Here is a 16,238-nt window from a genome sequence, read left to right on the forward strand (position 1 = left end):
ATGGCGAAGCGTGTAGAACACAACCCTCTACAAGCTTGGTGATGTATTTTTAGGGTGCTATTAAATTCACTTTGGACAAGGATAGGGAGTTATTATGACGTCCGTAAAGGTTAAGTGGAAACTTATTTTTCCGGACAAGTAATTGGTGCATCTAATGTATTTTCCCTTTAATTTTCTTTTACTTTCTCTTCTTTGATGGATAAGCTAGAGAAAACTAGTCACCTCAAGAGGGAGAAGTCCTTTTTCTCTTTTTTCTGTTGTTTCTGTGTATTTTATTTTTATTTTTGGATTATCGGCAAGGATAGAGTGACTTCTTTGGCTGTTGATGTCAGTGTAACAACCTTTTTGCTTATATTCTTTATGCGATGAGAGGAGATAAGAAGACATCGTTTGCGTTTGGTTAAATCATTTGAGGAACACTTTTGTGAGTATTAGAGAAACAATTTTTATTTGACCAACTCTTCAGAAAACTTTGTATGTTTAATCTGGAAATTACTTTCATGACAAACTGTTGAATCCACATTCCCACTTACCCTTTTTCTTGCTTATGTAATTGCTGATGTAAGTGGTGTTTTCACATCTTTTGCAGTTATTTGATGGGCCCAATGGGACAGCTGCCGTTATATATGCTAAAGAGAATCTCTTGCAGAATGTCTTGAGTGTTATTCCCCCAGAGCTTAACAGAGATGAATGGGTTGCAGCATTGCCCAGGGCTTTGGTTGCAGGATTTGTCAAAACAGATAAAGATTTTCAAGAAAGAGGTATTTGTAGTTTCTATGTTTCTATGTTCTTATCTTCAAACATGATATGGCAATTGGAAATGTAGAAAAATGGGTCAATAACTGCACTATCCAGAGTGCAATAGCAATTTTGATGTCCTTGTTGTGTTGCAAAATTGCTTGAACTTTGTTAACATGGAACATTGTCCCATCAAAGGAAGCTAATATTAGTATGCCGTCAAAAGTCCTAACAAAATTTCCTCGATAATGTATATGATTTAACGATAGAGTACATTGTATAGTTCAATGATTAGGTCGGGCATTGTGTACTTGTTCTGTTTCTTTGGCATCTGTTTTCTATGCATTCATAATGCTCCGAAGCATGTTATATACGCCTTCATTCAGCTGTTTGATAGCTTATGACACTTCTTTCTTTCATTTAGTCGCACTTTTATTGGTACAATCTTCATGTTTCATAGGTAGTGGAATCTTGTCTAGCATACTGTAATATTCTTACATATATTTGTGTTAATCTTGCAGCACAAACTTCTGGGACAACAGTCACATTTGTCATAATTGAAGGATGGGTTGTAACAGTTGCATCGGTTGGTGATTCCACTACCTATGTTCATATGTTTTGTGTATCTGCAACAATTGATATGCAGCTTGGGAACTTCAGGCATTCAGTTAGGGAGGTTCCACTTCTCACCCGCTATTTTATAGTTATGGCAACATCAAACTTTATAAGATGAAAGTACAATTTTAAGCTTGAACTTTTACTCTAAATCAAGTGAAAGTTAGAAATCTTGTGGCTCCTTGTTGATTCTGCTTTCATGTTGAGGTGGAGTCTTGTCATGATTCCTCTACTCTTTTCCTTGACTTATTGATTTTGGCAATCCTTAGCTTTTAATTCCTATTGGACGAAATGCAATAATAATAAAGGCATTCCATCTAGTCATGACAGGTGCAGATGTTGCTAGGAAGGATACTAGTTCCTAAATCCAATTTATCCCTAAATCTTTTTGAACCTCTGTATTGAAGTTATACTCCATCCATCCGCCCCAATTTATGACAGTGGAGTTTAAGAAGAAAAAAAGATTTTTAATGTTTGTGGTGTAAAACAAGTCATAGAAATTTATGTGGTTATAAATTATGTCATTAAAGGTAAAAGGGAAAATTCAAAATTAAATTGTTTCTAAATAAGGAAATATAATATTATTTTTTTTTAGGATAGAAAAAAAATTAATATGACACATAAATTGGGTCTAGTCATGTCATGCTTTTCATTAGAGTGATAGTCTAGTCATGCTTTTCATTTTCAATTACTCACAGTGAGAGAAGAGGGAGCTGGAATTGTTCATCTAATGATTGCATGATTGCTGAATCAAAGTAAAATTTTAGGTAATATTTGTAAACATATTTAATTAAAAGAATGACTTACTGGCTTCCCAGAGCCTCTGAAATCTCCTAATATTGTGAAGAAATTCTTTTCTTTGAATGAAAGCCTCTAAATGGCTCTGAATTTTTCAATGTTTCAATGCAACACAAGCTTTCTTTTAATATTGTTTATCCGAAAAACAGATAGACTTGAATTTGTACGTAGTTCTAAGGATACGTGGTGCAACTTAATACAAAAGGTAAGGATAAATAGAAATATCAAGTAGGGATTACAAAGAATGCAAAATAGATAAGGTTGCCAAGAAGATGAATTTTAGCACTAAACAAGTGGAATCAATTTTAGAAGCTTGGAAGAACAACTTTTCACTATAGGAGAATATGGTGCTCGAATTACAATGTAAGCAAAAAACTCTCCCTTACAGAAATGATAACCATGCCCTTTATAGTAGATCTTACTTTAGATATAATTAAAAATACATAGTGGGAGACCCATGATAAATCATCTTTTCCACAATTCCTACCAAGATTCTTTCCTTTAGTGGGATTGCAACGGTCTTGTCTATGAGCTCGATATTGACTCGAGTTTTCGGTCTTGACTCAAGCTCTCGATCTTGACTTGAGCTTGATTCTGACTCGGACCCTTGAATTGATTCGGGGTCAATGTTGGTCGGTCTCTAGATCACAAGCTCGATAACTTTACTTTGTATCATAGTTCGATTTGGATTCGGACTTGAAAATAATATCGAGCTCGACATTGATCGGCCCCTCGGACTCGAAGCTTGTTTGTGCCATCTTCGGGACCCGTCTCGAAGTCTCCTTCGATCGATTATCTTTCGAACTCGATCAATTGTACGAAGGACGAAATCTATTTCGATTGTTTACAGATAGTCCCCTCGTTTCTTAGGAAGAATGTGGTAAGAAACGATATGATTTTTCAACGGCTCGATCGGATTATAAGCTAACGCTTACATCGGGCTCGACCATGACGCACGTGATAGTTGTCTCATCGATTTAGTCTTTCAAGGTATTTAATGCATGTCAGACAGTGGTCGGCCACCGTTGATACTGAACCGCCATTGCATAAACCTATAACTAACCCTTCCTTTTATCATTTATCACTTTTACATCTTCAGTCTTCCAAATTTCCCAATTTCTTTTTCATATTCTCTGAGTTTATTCACAAATTAGTGATTTCTCTTTGTAAAAGTTTTCTTCCAAATTACCAAATCTTCCTCACCTTCTTTAAATCCAAAATGGTGAAGACATCCAAAACCGTCCCCCCAAAAGAAAAAGCTTTTTCTTCCCAATCCGCCACCGATAAAACACCGGTGGATCCTCGTCCTGAGGAGTGTGCTCCGGCGGCGTGTGTTCTTACCTCTGATTTCAAACTCGATAAAGGTTCACCGGTTCCTGGCCGATGTGAGCCCGTATCGAGATATATTTGTTCGATAACTCGGGAGCACATCGAGCGGATAAAAAAAGATTGTAACTGGGAGAACAAAGAGGTGGTAGTGTCGTCTCCCGAAGAGGATATTACTACTCACGTGAAAGGGTTTTTAAGGGTGTATACTTACCCTTTCACATTAGGTCCCCTCGACCCTGTTATCATAGATTTTTGTCGTAAATACCTAATAACCATAGGCCAGATACATCCTTCCTTTTGGCGGATCGTTATTTTGATCCGATATTTTGTGAGTAAAATCAAGGGGATGCCTTTCACCCTCGATCATCTTGTTCGATTATACCGTCCTCGTCTTTTTCGAGGAGGGTTAATAAAACTCCAACGTCGAGCTACCAAGGCTTTGTTCTCGAGTATAGACGAGGATAAGGATCGAGACTGGATGGGCCAGTTCGTTCGAGTGAGGATTTCGGACCTGATCCCCACCAAAAAGATGCATTTTCCCGAGGAATGGAACTTGAAGCGTGAGTGTAATTCTATTGTTATCTCCTATTATTTTGTTCCTTCATTTATTTTCTCACCAATATTCCCCTTTTGTGATACAGCGGTTCCCTGGATGCCCGGCGCAGTGCCCGGTCTCAAGAGCTGGGTACGTGATCTAGTTTCGACCTACTTATATGCCGAGCGCTCATGGCGTGACTTGTCAAAGGGCCGATGGGAGGCCAAAAATCACGGTGAGCACCTCTCTCGTATCTTTTGGTAATTCGAATAAGATGCTTATCACACACTCCAATAAAATTTTTCGTATGCAGGTGTGGGCAAAGATGTGGAATTGAGGCCCTCATCCGTCGAAGAAGAGGCTTCGGCCTCTGTCCCAAAGCCGGTGAAAGATAATAAGAGGAAAAAAGCCCCCGTCCTTGAAGATCAAAAACCGAAGAAGAGGACGGCTCGTAAGCCGAACAAGAATGCCACTCTTTTGACCGTAGAATCAGTTCTGCATCTGAGGGATGAAGAAGAAGAAGAGAACGATGGGTCTGCACTGGCGGCCCGAACAAAGAAGACTATCGACGTTCCACAGGCAGTTGTATCGATGGTGGTTCACAAGGCTCTGCCTCGAACTGAGGATATATCGGAGAGAGATTCGGGCAGAGTCCCCGAGCTACTGGAGATCAAAGATATTTCTCATCGAAGCTGATGGGTGGGGGATATGTCTGAAGGGACTCTTCCCGAATCTTTTCGAACAGAAGAGAATTCCCCATATGACTCATTTGGGGCAGTAGAAATCGAAGGCTCGCCCACCTTCCCTGCTTTTTCCGCAGGTGCAATTAAGGAAGCCCAAGATTTGGGGGCCCTCGAATTAGATAGGCCTCATTATGGAGAGGATCCTTTTCGTGACCTATTTATCGGTGTCGAAGACACTGCCGGTACAAGTAACGCATCGGATCTTTTTCACGGAGTGCAGCAAGCTTTGAATCAGGTAGGCCTTAAATCATATGGCGTTACCTTTAAGTTTGCTTTTTCTGACTTCGTTTCTTCTTTCTTTGTAGGCCGCGGCAGTTCATCGAGAATCGTGTTCTCGATCCCGAACCATGCTGCGTTGATACGTGGCCGAGCTTCAACGGGTTACGAAAGAGAGGAACTCCTTAAAACTCCTTTTGGGCCAAAGGGGAGAGGAAATAAAAGACCTCCAAGCTGATTTGGCCAGGGCTCACCAAGATCAGATCGATCTATCCGAGCAGGTAATAATGCTTTTAAAAGCCTATGGGCTTAATACCGGAACGATGGCTAATGTTTCGGTCTCACTGCTGCAGCAGAAAATCGAGATGATCGGAAAACTTCGTGAAGAAGTCGATGTGATAATAGCAGTCTTTGAAGTGGAAAGAAGGAATGGACCGCTTTACTGCAGATAAAGAAATTGCTCGAGCCCAATTATCATCGGCCGAAAACCAACTTCAAAAAATAAAGGAGAAAAGCTCGGTTCAAGCAAGAAGAATAGAGGAGCTCGAGGCTCGGTTGGCCTCTGTACTTTCCAGGGCCGAATCTAACGCCAAAAAGGCAAAGGTCGATGTGGATGCACTCATGGCCGTCTATCGGGCCGATGCTGAAGTTGCCCAGGTCCAAGCAAGAGAGGCAGCCAAGACCGCCGATACTCGAGCACATTGGGCTGCTGAACTTGCTAAGTTCCGATCTCAGAGGGAGACCGTCGAGGAGATCCATGCTCGAGGTTTTGACCTCGCTGAAGAGATAAAAAGGTCCAAAGAACTCGAAGCTGATGCTGAAACCTTGATTTCCGATGACGATGATGATGACAATGATGATGACGATGGGAGTAAGAGTAGATCCGAGAATGGGGGGAGCCCGATAGAGAAGAGACCTCTCCTGGGGATAACCAGGAAGCTTAGTCCTTAATTTTTACGTTGTAATCAATCATGTAAATAATTTTATATAAAAATATCCCTTTTTTGCCGACTAGCTTCTGTTTTGTTTCCTGTCTTGTGAAGATTTTATTCACACCTTATGAATATTTTCACAAGGACTTAAGCAATTTAATCAAATTTGGACTTCGTAGCCTCTATACCGAGAGAGCGCTTACTCAAACTTTGGTATAAGGTAGCTCATATACTTAGTGGTCGAGTTGAGTGATTGTCCGAACACTGGCTTACTCAAACTTGAAGTGATGTAGCCCTTAGGCTTATTAGTTGAGTCAGTGATTTGAGCTCGAGGAAATATAGCTCGTAGGCGTAATGGTCGAGTGAGTGCTTGATCGAACTCGAAATAAAAGTGGCCCGTAGGCTTAGTAGTCGGGTGAATGTTTCAAACTCGAAGTAATACGGCCTATAGGCGTAATGGTCTAGTGAGTGCTTGCTCGAACTCGAAATAAGAGTGGCCCGTAGGCTTAGCAGTCGAGTGAATGATTCGAACTCAAAATAATGCAACCCATAGGCGTAATGGTCGAGTGAGTGCTTGCTCGAACTCGAAATAAAAGTATCTCGTAGGCTTAGTAGTCAAGTGAATGATTCGAACTCAAAATAATGTAGCCCGTAGGCGTAATGGTCGAGTGAGTGCTTGCTCGGACTCGAAATACAAGTAGCCTGTAGGCTTAGTAGTCGAGTGAATGATTCGAACTCGAAATAATGTAGCCCGTAGGCATAATGGTTGAGTGAGTGCTTGCTCAGACTCGAAATAAAAGTAGCCCGTAGGCTTAGTAGTCGAGTGAATGATAACTCGAAATAATGTAGCTTGTAGGCGTAATGGTCGAGTGAGTTCTTGCTCGGACTCGAAATAAAAGTAACACGTAGGCTTAGTAGTCGAGTGAATGATTCAAACTCGAAATAATGTAGCCCGTAGGCGTAATGGTCGAGTGAGTGCTTGCTCGGACTCGAAATAAACGTAGGTTGTAGGCTTAGTAGTCGAGTGAATGATTTGAACTCAAAATAATGTAGCCCATAGGCATAATGGTCGAATGAGTGCTTGCTCGGACTCGAAATAAAAGTAGGCCGTAGGCTTAGTTGTCAAGTGAATGATTCAAACTCGAAATAATGTAGCCCGTAGGCATAAGAGTCGAGTGAGTGCTTGCTCGGACTCAAAATAAAAGTAGCCCGTAGGCTTAGTAGTCGAGTGAATGATTCGAACTCGAAATAATGTAGCCCGTAGGCGTAAGAGTCAAGCGAGTGCTTACTCGGACTCGGAGATTTATCTTAATTTTGTTTGCATAATAAATCTCAAAATAGAGGAATATTTCTTGGATATAAGATATCGGTAAAGAGGAGAACTTTCTTTGCAAGTCATTATACATGCATTCATATTTTGCGTCAGGTCTCGGGCCAACTACATGAGCATGGTTTGTGTTGACCATTTGGCTCTTACAACTTTTCCTATTGGAACCCCGTTGTTGCGAAATAACCTTCTTGCATCAGAACTTGATATATTTGAGGGTTAATGCCCTCCAGTATTCGAGGTCGATTGTAAAGAGGCCTCAGATACTGTCGAATTATTTCCAAGTACAACACGATCATTGGTTGCCTCATTAAAACCCTTGCCGAAAAACCTATTTGGGATAAAACCGGTCTAAGGGAAAAAGAGTGCAACGCGTGCTTTCAGACCTATGGCTTTGTATTGAAGGAACCATCTTAGCTCTTGATCGGACTTCTGTAAGGGTTAGTTTTGAAATGTAAACGAATATGGGAGGGTCGTACCTTATCAGTAGTATCGTTTTAGATGCGACACATTCCAATTGCTTGATAGTTGTTTGACGTTTATAATGTCTAGCTTGTATGATCCCTTTTCGACGTTTTCGAGTACCTTATATGGTCCTTCCCAGTTCGATTCTAGTTTTCCTTTGTTTGGATTTCGGGTATTGAGGGTGACTTTCCTTAGCACTAAGTTCCCGAGTTTAAAATGGCGAAGCTTGGTTCTTCGATTATAGTATCTTTCTATTCGTTGCTTTTGGGCGGCCAATTGGACGAGAGCAGCTTCTCGTTTTTCGTCTGATAATTCGAGGCTACTGTTCATAGCCTCGTTATTTGATTCTTCTATCGAATACCGAGATCTGGCACTGGTTTCGCCGACTTCGATTAGTATCAAGGCTTCGGAGCCATATACTAATAAGAACGGAGTTGCCCCCGTACTAGATTTTGATATTGTTCGATATGCCCAAAGGACTTCGGGTAGGATTTCTCTCTATTTTCCTTTAGCGTAGTTCAGCCTCTTCTTTAGGTTTTGAATGATAGTTTTGTTCGTTGATTCAGTTTGTTCGTTCCTACTGGGGTGATACGGTGTTGATAATATCCTTATTATTTTGTGGTCTTTGAAGAATTTCATCACTTTGCTGCCGACAAATTGTTTCCCATTGTCACACACTATTTCGGCGGGTATACCCGAATCGACATACGATATGATCCCAGATAAAGTCTATGACCTATTTCTCTCTTACTTTCTCGAACGCCTATGCTTCAACCAATTTAGAAAAATAGTCAGTCATAAATAAAATGAATTTAGCTTTACCCGGTGTCGATGGTAGAGGGCCGACGATATCCATTCCCCATTTCATGAATGGCCATGGGGATAGGACTGAGTGAAGTTGCTCTCCGGGTTGATGGATCATTGGTGCAAACCTTTGACATTTGTCACATTTTTGAACAACTCTTTTGCATCTTTGCCCATATCGATCCAATAATACACTACCTTGATTATTTTTCAGACTAATGAATAGGCACCGGAGTGATTCCCACAAGTGCCCTAGTGCACCTCACGTAGGATGTAATCAGTATGCCCTTCGATATAGCGTTCCATCTGAAGCTAAAGTGAATCGAGCAGCTTTGGTTCGTAGGGCCCTTGAACCTATAGGGTCTGATGGGAGTTTTTCATTCTTTAAGTATTCAATATACTTATTTCTCCAATCCCAGGTTAAGCTTGTAGAATATATCTCGGCATGACCATCTTCGATCACAGATCTCGAGATTTGAACGACATTCCCCGAGCTCAACTTACCTTCCTCGACCGATGATCCCAAATTCGCAAGTGCATCAGCCTCACTGTTTGCTCTCGTGGAATATGTTGTAAAGTCCATTGTTTGAAATGGTGTAAATTGACATCTATTTTGTCCAAATACCTTTGCATTCTATCTTCTCGAACTTCGAAGGTTTTGTTTACTTGATTTACCACTAGCAAAGAGTCACACTTGGCTTCAATGACTTCTGCTCCCAGGCTTTTAGCTAGCTAGAGACCTGCAATCATGGCCTCATACTCCGCCTCGTTGTTAGTCAACCTGGTAGTTTTGATAGATTTCCTAATAGTGTTACCTGTGGGTGGCTTTAAAACTATGTCTATCCCGGACCCCTTCACGTTCGAAGCCTCGTCCGTAAAAAGGGTCCATACCCCCGATGACGTCCCCGATTTCAATAAGAGTTCTTTTTCGACTTCGGGTACGAGGGTTGGTGTGAAATCGGCCACGAAGTGTGCTAAAATTTGAGACTTGATGGCCGTACGGTCCAATGCTCCAGATAGATAAACCTAGGTATACCTTTCGTTCAGGCCAATGCTCGATTAGTGTGGTTTGCTTCAATTCCTCAATCGTTGATTTGGTAGCATCAGAATCATCGGGAACCGCAAAGGATCGGGGGATCATCTGATCATCATCTTCTTCGATCTTCCAGTTATCTCGTTGGGTCAAAGACGATGTTTGTGATTGCTATTTGGTATCTCGTTCCCCTTCTGACCCGACCCCTTTACTAGCGAAAGCGAGGATATTGGTTTCACTTCCTTGACGGCGAACATTTCTCTTGCAGCTGGTTGTTCCCCGTACACTGCTTTGACTCCTCTCGATGTTGGGAATTTAAAGACCTGGTGTAGGGTTGAAGGTACAGCTCTCATGTTGTGGATCCATGGCCTTCCGAAAAGGGCGTTGTATCTCATGCCGCCTTCGATCACGAGGAACTTCGTTTCCTGGATGGTCCCGGTCACATTTATCGGTAGAATTATCTTGCCTTTGGTGGTTTCACATGCCATATTGAATCCGTTTAGAACCAGCGTTTCGGGTACAATCTGGTCCTGCAGGCCGAGTTGTTCTACGACCTTCAATCTGATGATGTTGGCCGAGCTACCTAGATCAATCAACACACGCTTAACTTTAGTTTTATTCATGAGTACGGATATTACCAATGCATTGTTATGGGGTTGTATGACTCCTTCTGCATCTTCATCATTGAAGGACAAAGTTCCTATGGGTGTGTAATCTTGAGTTCGAGGTCGTTTTCTCTCATAATCGATGTCTTAGTGCATTTAAGCACCGGTCCCTGAGGGGTATAGGCGCCACCGATGATCATGTGAATGACGTGCTATGGTTCTTCTTGTTCGTTTTGCTTGCCGAAATTACTGTTTTTAAAATGGTTCTTCACCCTATCGCTTAAAAATTCTCGAAGGTGCCCTTTGTTGAATAACCGGGCTACTTCCTCTCTTAGTTGCCTCCAATCTTCCGTTCTGTGGCCATGGGAGCCGTGATATTCGCACATTTGATTGGGATTCCTCTGGGCAGGATCGGTCTGCATGGGTCTACCCCATTTAGTGTCTTTGATGCGTTCGATAGCCGATACGATGGCGGATGCATCAATGCTGAAGTTATATTCCGATAATCGAGGCGCTTCCTTAGATCCGGCAAGCCTATCGAACCTAGTTCTGTTCATCATCCCCCGGGACCCTTGACCTTGATTAATTCTTTTGTTATTTTGCCCGGGGTTATGTCTCGATTCACTGATTCTGCGGTTTCCGTTGTACGGTCGGTATCGAGCCCCGATCGTACCTTGTTCTCGATTAATATCACTTCGAACATCGGGTTTAGGCCCCAATTGATCATCTTCGACCCTAATTTTTAATTGGTACTGATTGTGCACGTCGGCCCATGTGATGGCTGGGTATTCGATCAGGTTATGCTTTAACCGCCATGAAGCCGTCGAACTTCGTCCGTTCAAACCTTGGGTGAAAGCCTGAACAGCCCAATCGTCTATGACTGGTGGCAGATCCATTCATTCCATTTGAAAACGAGATACGAACTCCCTCAGCATCTCATTATCCTTTTGTCTTACCTTGAAGAGGTCCGATTTCCTTGTTGCGAATTTTATGGCGCAGGCACGTGCTTTCACAAAAGAATCTACTAACATGGCGAATAAGTCGATGAAATTTGGTGGTAGGTTGTGATACCAAATCATTGCTCCCTTTGAGAGGGTCTCTCCGAATGTTTTTAACAACAAAGATTCGATTTTATCGTCTTCTAAATCATTGCCCTTGATGGCACATGTGTAAGAAGTGGCGTGCTCGTTGGGATCGATCGTTCCATTATATTTGGGAAATTCGGGCATACGGAATTTTTTGGGTATTGGTTTTTGGGGGAGTTATATGTTTCTACTTTTTATCGTTGGCTTCGACTCGCTTTGTGAGTTCCTCGAGCAATTTAGCAATTTCAGGAGTAGTCCTCGATTCTTGCTCATTTGACTTCACTATGGTTGGCTCCGTTCTGTGGGTGATTTCTCGATGCAGATTGGTCTTTGGCCTGCTTTGTAGCTGGGTTTGGCTCTGCAACTGAGCTATTGCTGTCTATTGAGCTTGCAACATTTCGAAAATCATACGCAAGCTGACGCAGTTTTCCTCGACGTTAGGGGCATCTCGAGCTGCAAATCGAGTGTCACCATGAATGTTATTTTCGGGTTCAGAATGTAGGTTCGCCTCAATGGCCACATGCGAATTGATATCTATTGGTGCTCTGATTCGAGATCCAACGGCATTGACAAGTGGTCTTTCGGTACTAGGTGTCAAATTATTGTTCTCATCTTGAAGACCGACTTCGTTGTCGATTGGTATGGCCATTTGACTAGTAGTTAGTTGTTGCTAATCTGAAATCCAAGATATTTTTGAAAACAAGCGCAAAACACAACGGTGAATTTTTGCAGATTCGTATCAAATAACCACTGTTATCCTTAGCCCCACGGTGGATGCCAAACTGTTTACCCGAAAAACGGATAGAGTTGAATTTGTACGTAGTTCTAAGGATACGTGGTGCAACTTAATACAAAACGTAAGGATAAATAGAAATATCAAGTAGGGATTACAAAGAATGCAAAATAGATAAGGTTGCCAAGAAGATGAATTTTAGGACTAAACAAGTGGAATCAATTTTAGAAGCTTGGAAGAACAACCTTTCACTATAAGAGAATATGGTGCTCGAATGACAATGTAAGCAAAAAACTCTCCTTTACAGAAATGATAACCATGCCCTTTATAGTAGAGGGATATTACTTTAGATATAATTAAAAATACATAGTGGGAGACCCATGATAAATCAGTTTTTCCATAATTCCTGCCAAAATTCTTTCCTCTAGTAGGATTGCAACGGTTCTTGTCTATGAGCTCGATATTGACTCGAGTTTTCGGTCTTGACTCGAGCTCTCGATCTTGGCTTGAGTTCGATTCTGACTCGGACCCTTGAATTGATTCGGGGTCAATGTTAGTCGGTCTCTGGATCAGAAGCTCCATAACTTTACTTTGTATCATAGTTCGATTTGGATTCGGGCTCGATAACAATATCGAGTTCGACATTGATCGACCCCTCAGACTCGAAGCTTGTTTGTGCCATCTTCGGAACCCGTCTCAAAGTCTCGCTTTGATCGATTATGTTTCTAACTCGATCAATTGTACGAAGGATGAAATCTATTTCGATTGTATACAGATAGTCCCCTCGTTTCTTAGGAAGAATGTGGTAAGAAACGATATAATTTTTCAACGGCTCGATCGGACTATAAGCTAACGTTTACATCGGGCTCGACCATGACGCATGTGATAGTTGTCCCATCGATTTAGTCTTTCAAGGTATTTAATGCATGTCAGACAGTGGTCGGCCACCGCTGATACTGAACCGCCATTGCATAAACCTATAACTAACCCTTCCTTTTATCATTTATCACTTTTACATCTTCAGTCTTCCAAATTTCCCAATTTCTTTTTCGTATTCTCTGAGTTTATTCACAAATTAGTGATTTCTCTTTGTAAAAGTTTTCTTCCAAATTACCAAATCTTCCTGACCTTCTTTAAATCCAAAATGGTGAAGACATCCAAAACCGTCCCCCCAAAAGAACAAGCTTTTTCTTCCCAATCCGCCACCGATAAAACACCGGTGGATCCTCGTCCTGAGGAGTGTGTTCCGGCGGCGTGTGTTCTTACCTCTGATTTCAAACTCGATAAAGGTTCACCGCTTCCTGGCCGATATGAGCCCGTATCAAGATATATTTGTTCGATAACTTGGGAGCACATCGAGCGGATAAAAAAGGATTGTAATTGGGAGAACAAAGAGGTGGTAGTGCCGTCTCCTGAAGAGGACATCACTACTCACGTGAGAGGGTTTTTAGGCGTGTATACTTACCCTTTCACGTTAGGTCCCCTCGACCCTGTTATCATAGATTTTTGTCGTAAATACCTAATAACCCTAGGCCAGATACATCCTTCCTTTTGGCGGATCGTTATTTTGATCCAATATTTTGTGAGTAAAATCAAGGGGATGCCTTTCACCCTCGATCATCTTGTTCGATTATACCGTCCTCGTCTTTTTCGAGGAGGGTTAATAAAACTCCAACGTCGAGCTACCAAGGCTTTGTTCTCGAGTATAGACGAGGATAAGGATCGAGACTGGATGGGCCGGTTCGTTCGAGTGAGGATTTCGGACCTGATCCCCACCGAAAAGATGCATTTTCCCGAGGAATGGAACTTGAAGCGTGAGTGTAATTCTATTGTTATCTCCTATTATTTTGTTCCTTCATTTATTTTCTCACCAATATTCCCCTTTTGTGATGCAGCGGTTCCCTGGATGCCCGGCGCAGTGCCCGGTCTCAAGAGCTGGGTACGTGATCTGGTTTCGACCTACTTATATGCCGAGCGCTCATGGCGTGACTTGTCAAAGGGCCGATGGGAGGCCAAAAATCACGGTGAGCACCTCTCTCGTATCTTTTGGTAATTCGAATAAGATGCTTATCACACACTCCAATATTCGATCAATCGTACAAAAGCCGAAATCTATTTCGACCGTATACAAATATTATTTTTGTTCCAACAGTTATCATCAGCTGGAGGAGGACTTGTAATAGCAAGTGATGGTGTCTGGGATGCTTTGTCTGCAGAAATGGTTGTTGAATGTTGTTGCGGAATGCCTGCTGATACTGCAGCTTCTAAAATTGTTAAAAGTATGACATTAATCGATGTCTAAGTTGGTTGTTATGAAGTTATTTCCTCAACTTAATTGCTTATTATCTAGTTTTACTTTTGCTTTCCAATATGCAGGAAGCCATTCAGCCAAAAGGCATTCGAGATGATACGACTTATATTGTGATTGACATACAGCCCCCAGAAAAACCAATTCCTCCCCCACCACCCAAAAAGTCAGGGTAAGTCTATGTTTCGCAAAAAAAACTTCTGATTCATCTTCTAATATCGAGAAAGATTATTGTGAAGCAGATATGGTGGAAGAACTATTTGAGGAAGGATATGCATCTTTTTCAGACAGACATGTGTCATGCTAAGTAGTACTTCACATTATAAAACTTGTGACGCGATTCCCTTACATTCATTGCAAGCAGAATATCTATTTCAGGTAATATGGTGGCACAATTATGGATTGATACTTCTTTTTCCCGATGATCGCATGTTAAACACGGAACATCCAGTCTGTAATATGTTTAAGTTAACCACATGTGTCGTCTGTCAAGCGGAGATAAACCCGGAGAAGGCTTTTCAATACATGCTAGTTCCTAGAAAACAAGAAATTTAATTTGCGGTCCTTTCATTTGCTCTAGCTGTCAAGAGAAGAAAGAAGCCATGGAAGGAAAGAGACCTTCAGAAAGCCAGTGCCTCGCTTTTTATATACATTCTAAACACTCTTTCTCCATGACATATTTTGAGCCTCTTTTTTAACTTTTTGCATATGGAAGATATAGTAGTGCAAGCGACTAGTTAACTAAAAGTGCAATTACTAACAATCGCTTCAAAAGATGGAGGTACCGCGTCACTGACCCAATATTCCTTCTTTTCAGTTGTAAAAAAAGAAGCATATTGCTTCAGTGAAATTTGGAAACAAGCATCTATGTTTCTGGTTTGCCTCCCTTTAGGACAAAAGACGAGTGAGAACTGCTTAGTACATGGTTGGACCAATGTCTAAAAATGTTCACATTTGGAGTATGTTTCAAAAACATAGTTTATGGTATTCTTGACAAGAGTGGGTTGCTCTAGTGGTGAGCACCCTCCACTTTCAACTAAGAGGTTGTGAGTTCGAGTCACCTCAAGAGCAAGGTGGGGAGTTCTTGGAGGGAGGGAGCCGAGGGTCTATCGGAAACCACCTCTCTATCCCAGGGTTGGGGTAAGGTCCGCGTACCTCCTCAGTCCTCACTAGTGGGATTATACTGAGTTATTGTTGTTGTTGTTACTCCCTTTTAGAAGTGTGAGGGCTTATGGTAATATGAGAGTATAGAATAGCATATTAGAGAAAATTGATTACTCTCTGATCAAATCAATTGTATACTGATATCTTCCTCGGGTATAAAAATAACAGGCGAGTGAACCATTTTCCTCTGTAACATTACTAGTTAGGAAGTTCTATTAGGATTGTTTAGGTTCATGTTTTTATGTACTCTCCACCAGGAGAAACTTAGGTTGATCACCATATTATTCAATTCATTCTTGTATCATTAATTAACTAAACTATATTATCAAAAACATAGTTTTCTTCGAAGTTCTTTGTTTCTGACCTTTTGAGCTGATGATAGAAAGTCTCTATTTCTCATTGTCTCATCCTCTTAATGTATAAGTATCAATGTACAGCCTTTTAATTTGCCTTTGTTTCGCCCTATTTGTCTCTTCTAGTTTGGAATACCTCTAATGGCAATATATTCAAGTCTCAGCTTTATGTTGCCTACCACCTATCATAGCTGGTTTGGGAAATGTGCCCTTTCTTTCTCTCCTTTTGAAAATTTTTCTGGTAAGGCCTGCTTCAGGCAATATTGGATTTTTCTATGGGGGAACAAACTTTTTTCATTTCAGGGGAAAAAGCTTTTGAACTCATCAACATCGGGAATGCTCAGATTAGGTGGTATTCACTCATCGAAAGAAGCAGTCATTTCACAAGCAAAATTAGCATCGACGAGAATAATTTACGATGGGTATGTGACGCTTTGAAGCAAGCATCAAGGGGG

At 41.4% G+C, this 16,238-nt stretch overlaps 2 protein-coding genes and 1 long non-coding RNA gene across 3 annotated transcripts; all 3 read left to right on the top strand.

The window, feature by feature from the left end:
* Window positions 1-1,579, top strand: LOC107766801 (putative protein phosphatase 2C 12). Its single transcript, XM_075231659.1, has 3 exons — window positions 1-12; window positions 590-761; window positions 1,260-1,579. Exons 1-3 carry the CDS (start codon window positions 1-3, stop codon window positions 1,469-1,471), a joined length of 396 nt encoding a protein of 131 aa, XP_075087760.1. The 3' UTR covers window positions 1,472-1,579.
* Window positions 1,580-1,882: 303 nt separating this feature from the next.
* LOC107766799 (uncharacterized) lies at window positions 1,883-5,988 on the top strand. The gene is made up of 5 exons (XM_016585648.2): window positions 1,883-4,040; window positions 4,122-4,250; window positions 4,329-4,993; window positions 5,064-5,255; window positions 5,331-5,988. Exons 1-3 carry the CDS (start codon window positions 3,149-3,151, stop codon window positions 4,709-4,711), a joined length of 1,404 nt encoding a protein of 467 aa, XP_016441134.1. The 5' UTR covers window positions 1,883-3,148; the 3' UTR covers window positions 4,712-4,993; window positions 5,064-5,255; window positions 5,331-5,988.
* Window positions 5,989-6,074: 86 nt separating this feature from the next.
* LOC107766800 (uncharacterized) lies at window positions 6,075-14,816 on the top strand. Its single transcript, XR_012699370.1, has 5 exons — window positions 6,075-13,772; window positions 13,854-13,982; window positions 14,111-14,237; window positions 14,335-14,438; window positions 14,645-14,816. It is a non-coding gene; the product is annotated as an uncharacterized LOC107766800 (long non-coding RNA).
* The last annotated feature ends 1,422 nt before the right edge of the window (window positions 14,817-16,238 follow it).

Source organism: Nicotiana tabacum, chromosome 15, assembly GCF_000715075.1.
Source record: "Nicotiana tabacum cultivar K326 chromosome 15, ASM71507v2, whole genome shotgun sequence".
Taxonomy (NCBI): Eukaryota; Viridiplantae; Streptophyta; class Magnoliopsida; order Solanales; family Solanaceae; genus Nicotiana; species Nicotiana tabacum.

Coding starts and splice junctions, on each gene's coding strand:
- LOC107766799 (XM_016585648.2), top strand. CDS start 3,149: ATGCATGTCAGACAGTGGTCGGCCACCGTTGATACTGAACCGCCATTG. Junction 4,041..4,121: donor CGAGGAATGGAACTTGAAGC/GTGAGTGTAATT, acceptor TTTGTGATACAG/CGGTTCCCTGGATGCCCGGC. Junction 4,251..4,328: donor ATGGGAGGCCAAAAATCACG/GTGAGCACCTCT, acceptor TTTCGTATGCAG/GTGTGGGCAAAGATGTGGAA.
- LOC107766801 (XM_075231659.1), top strand. Junction 762..1,259: donor TAAAGATTTTCAAGAAAGAG/GTATTTGTAGTT, acceptor TTAATCTTGCAG/CACAAACTTCTGGGACAACA.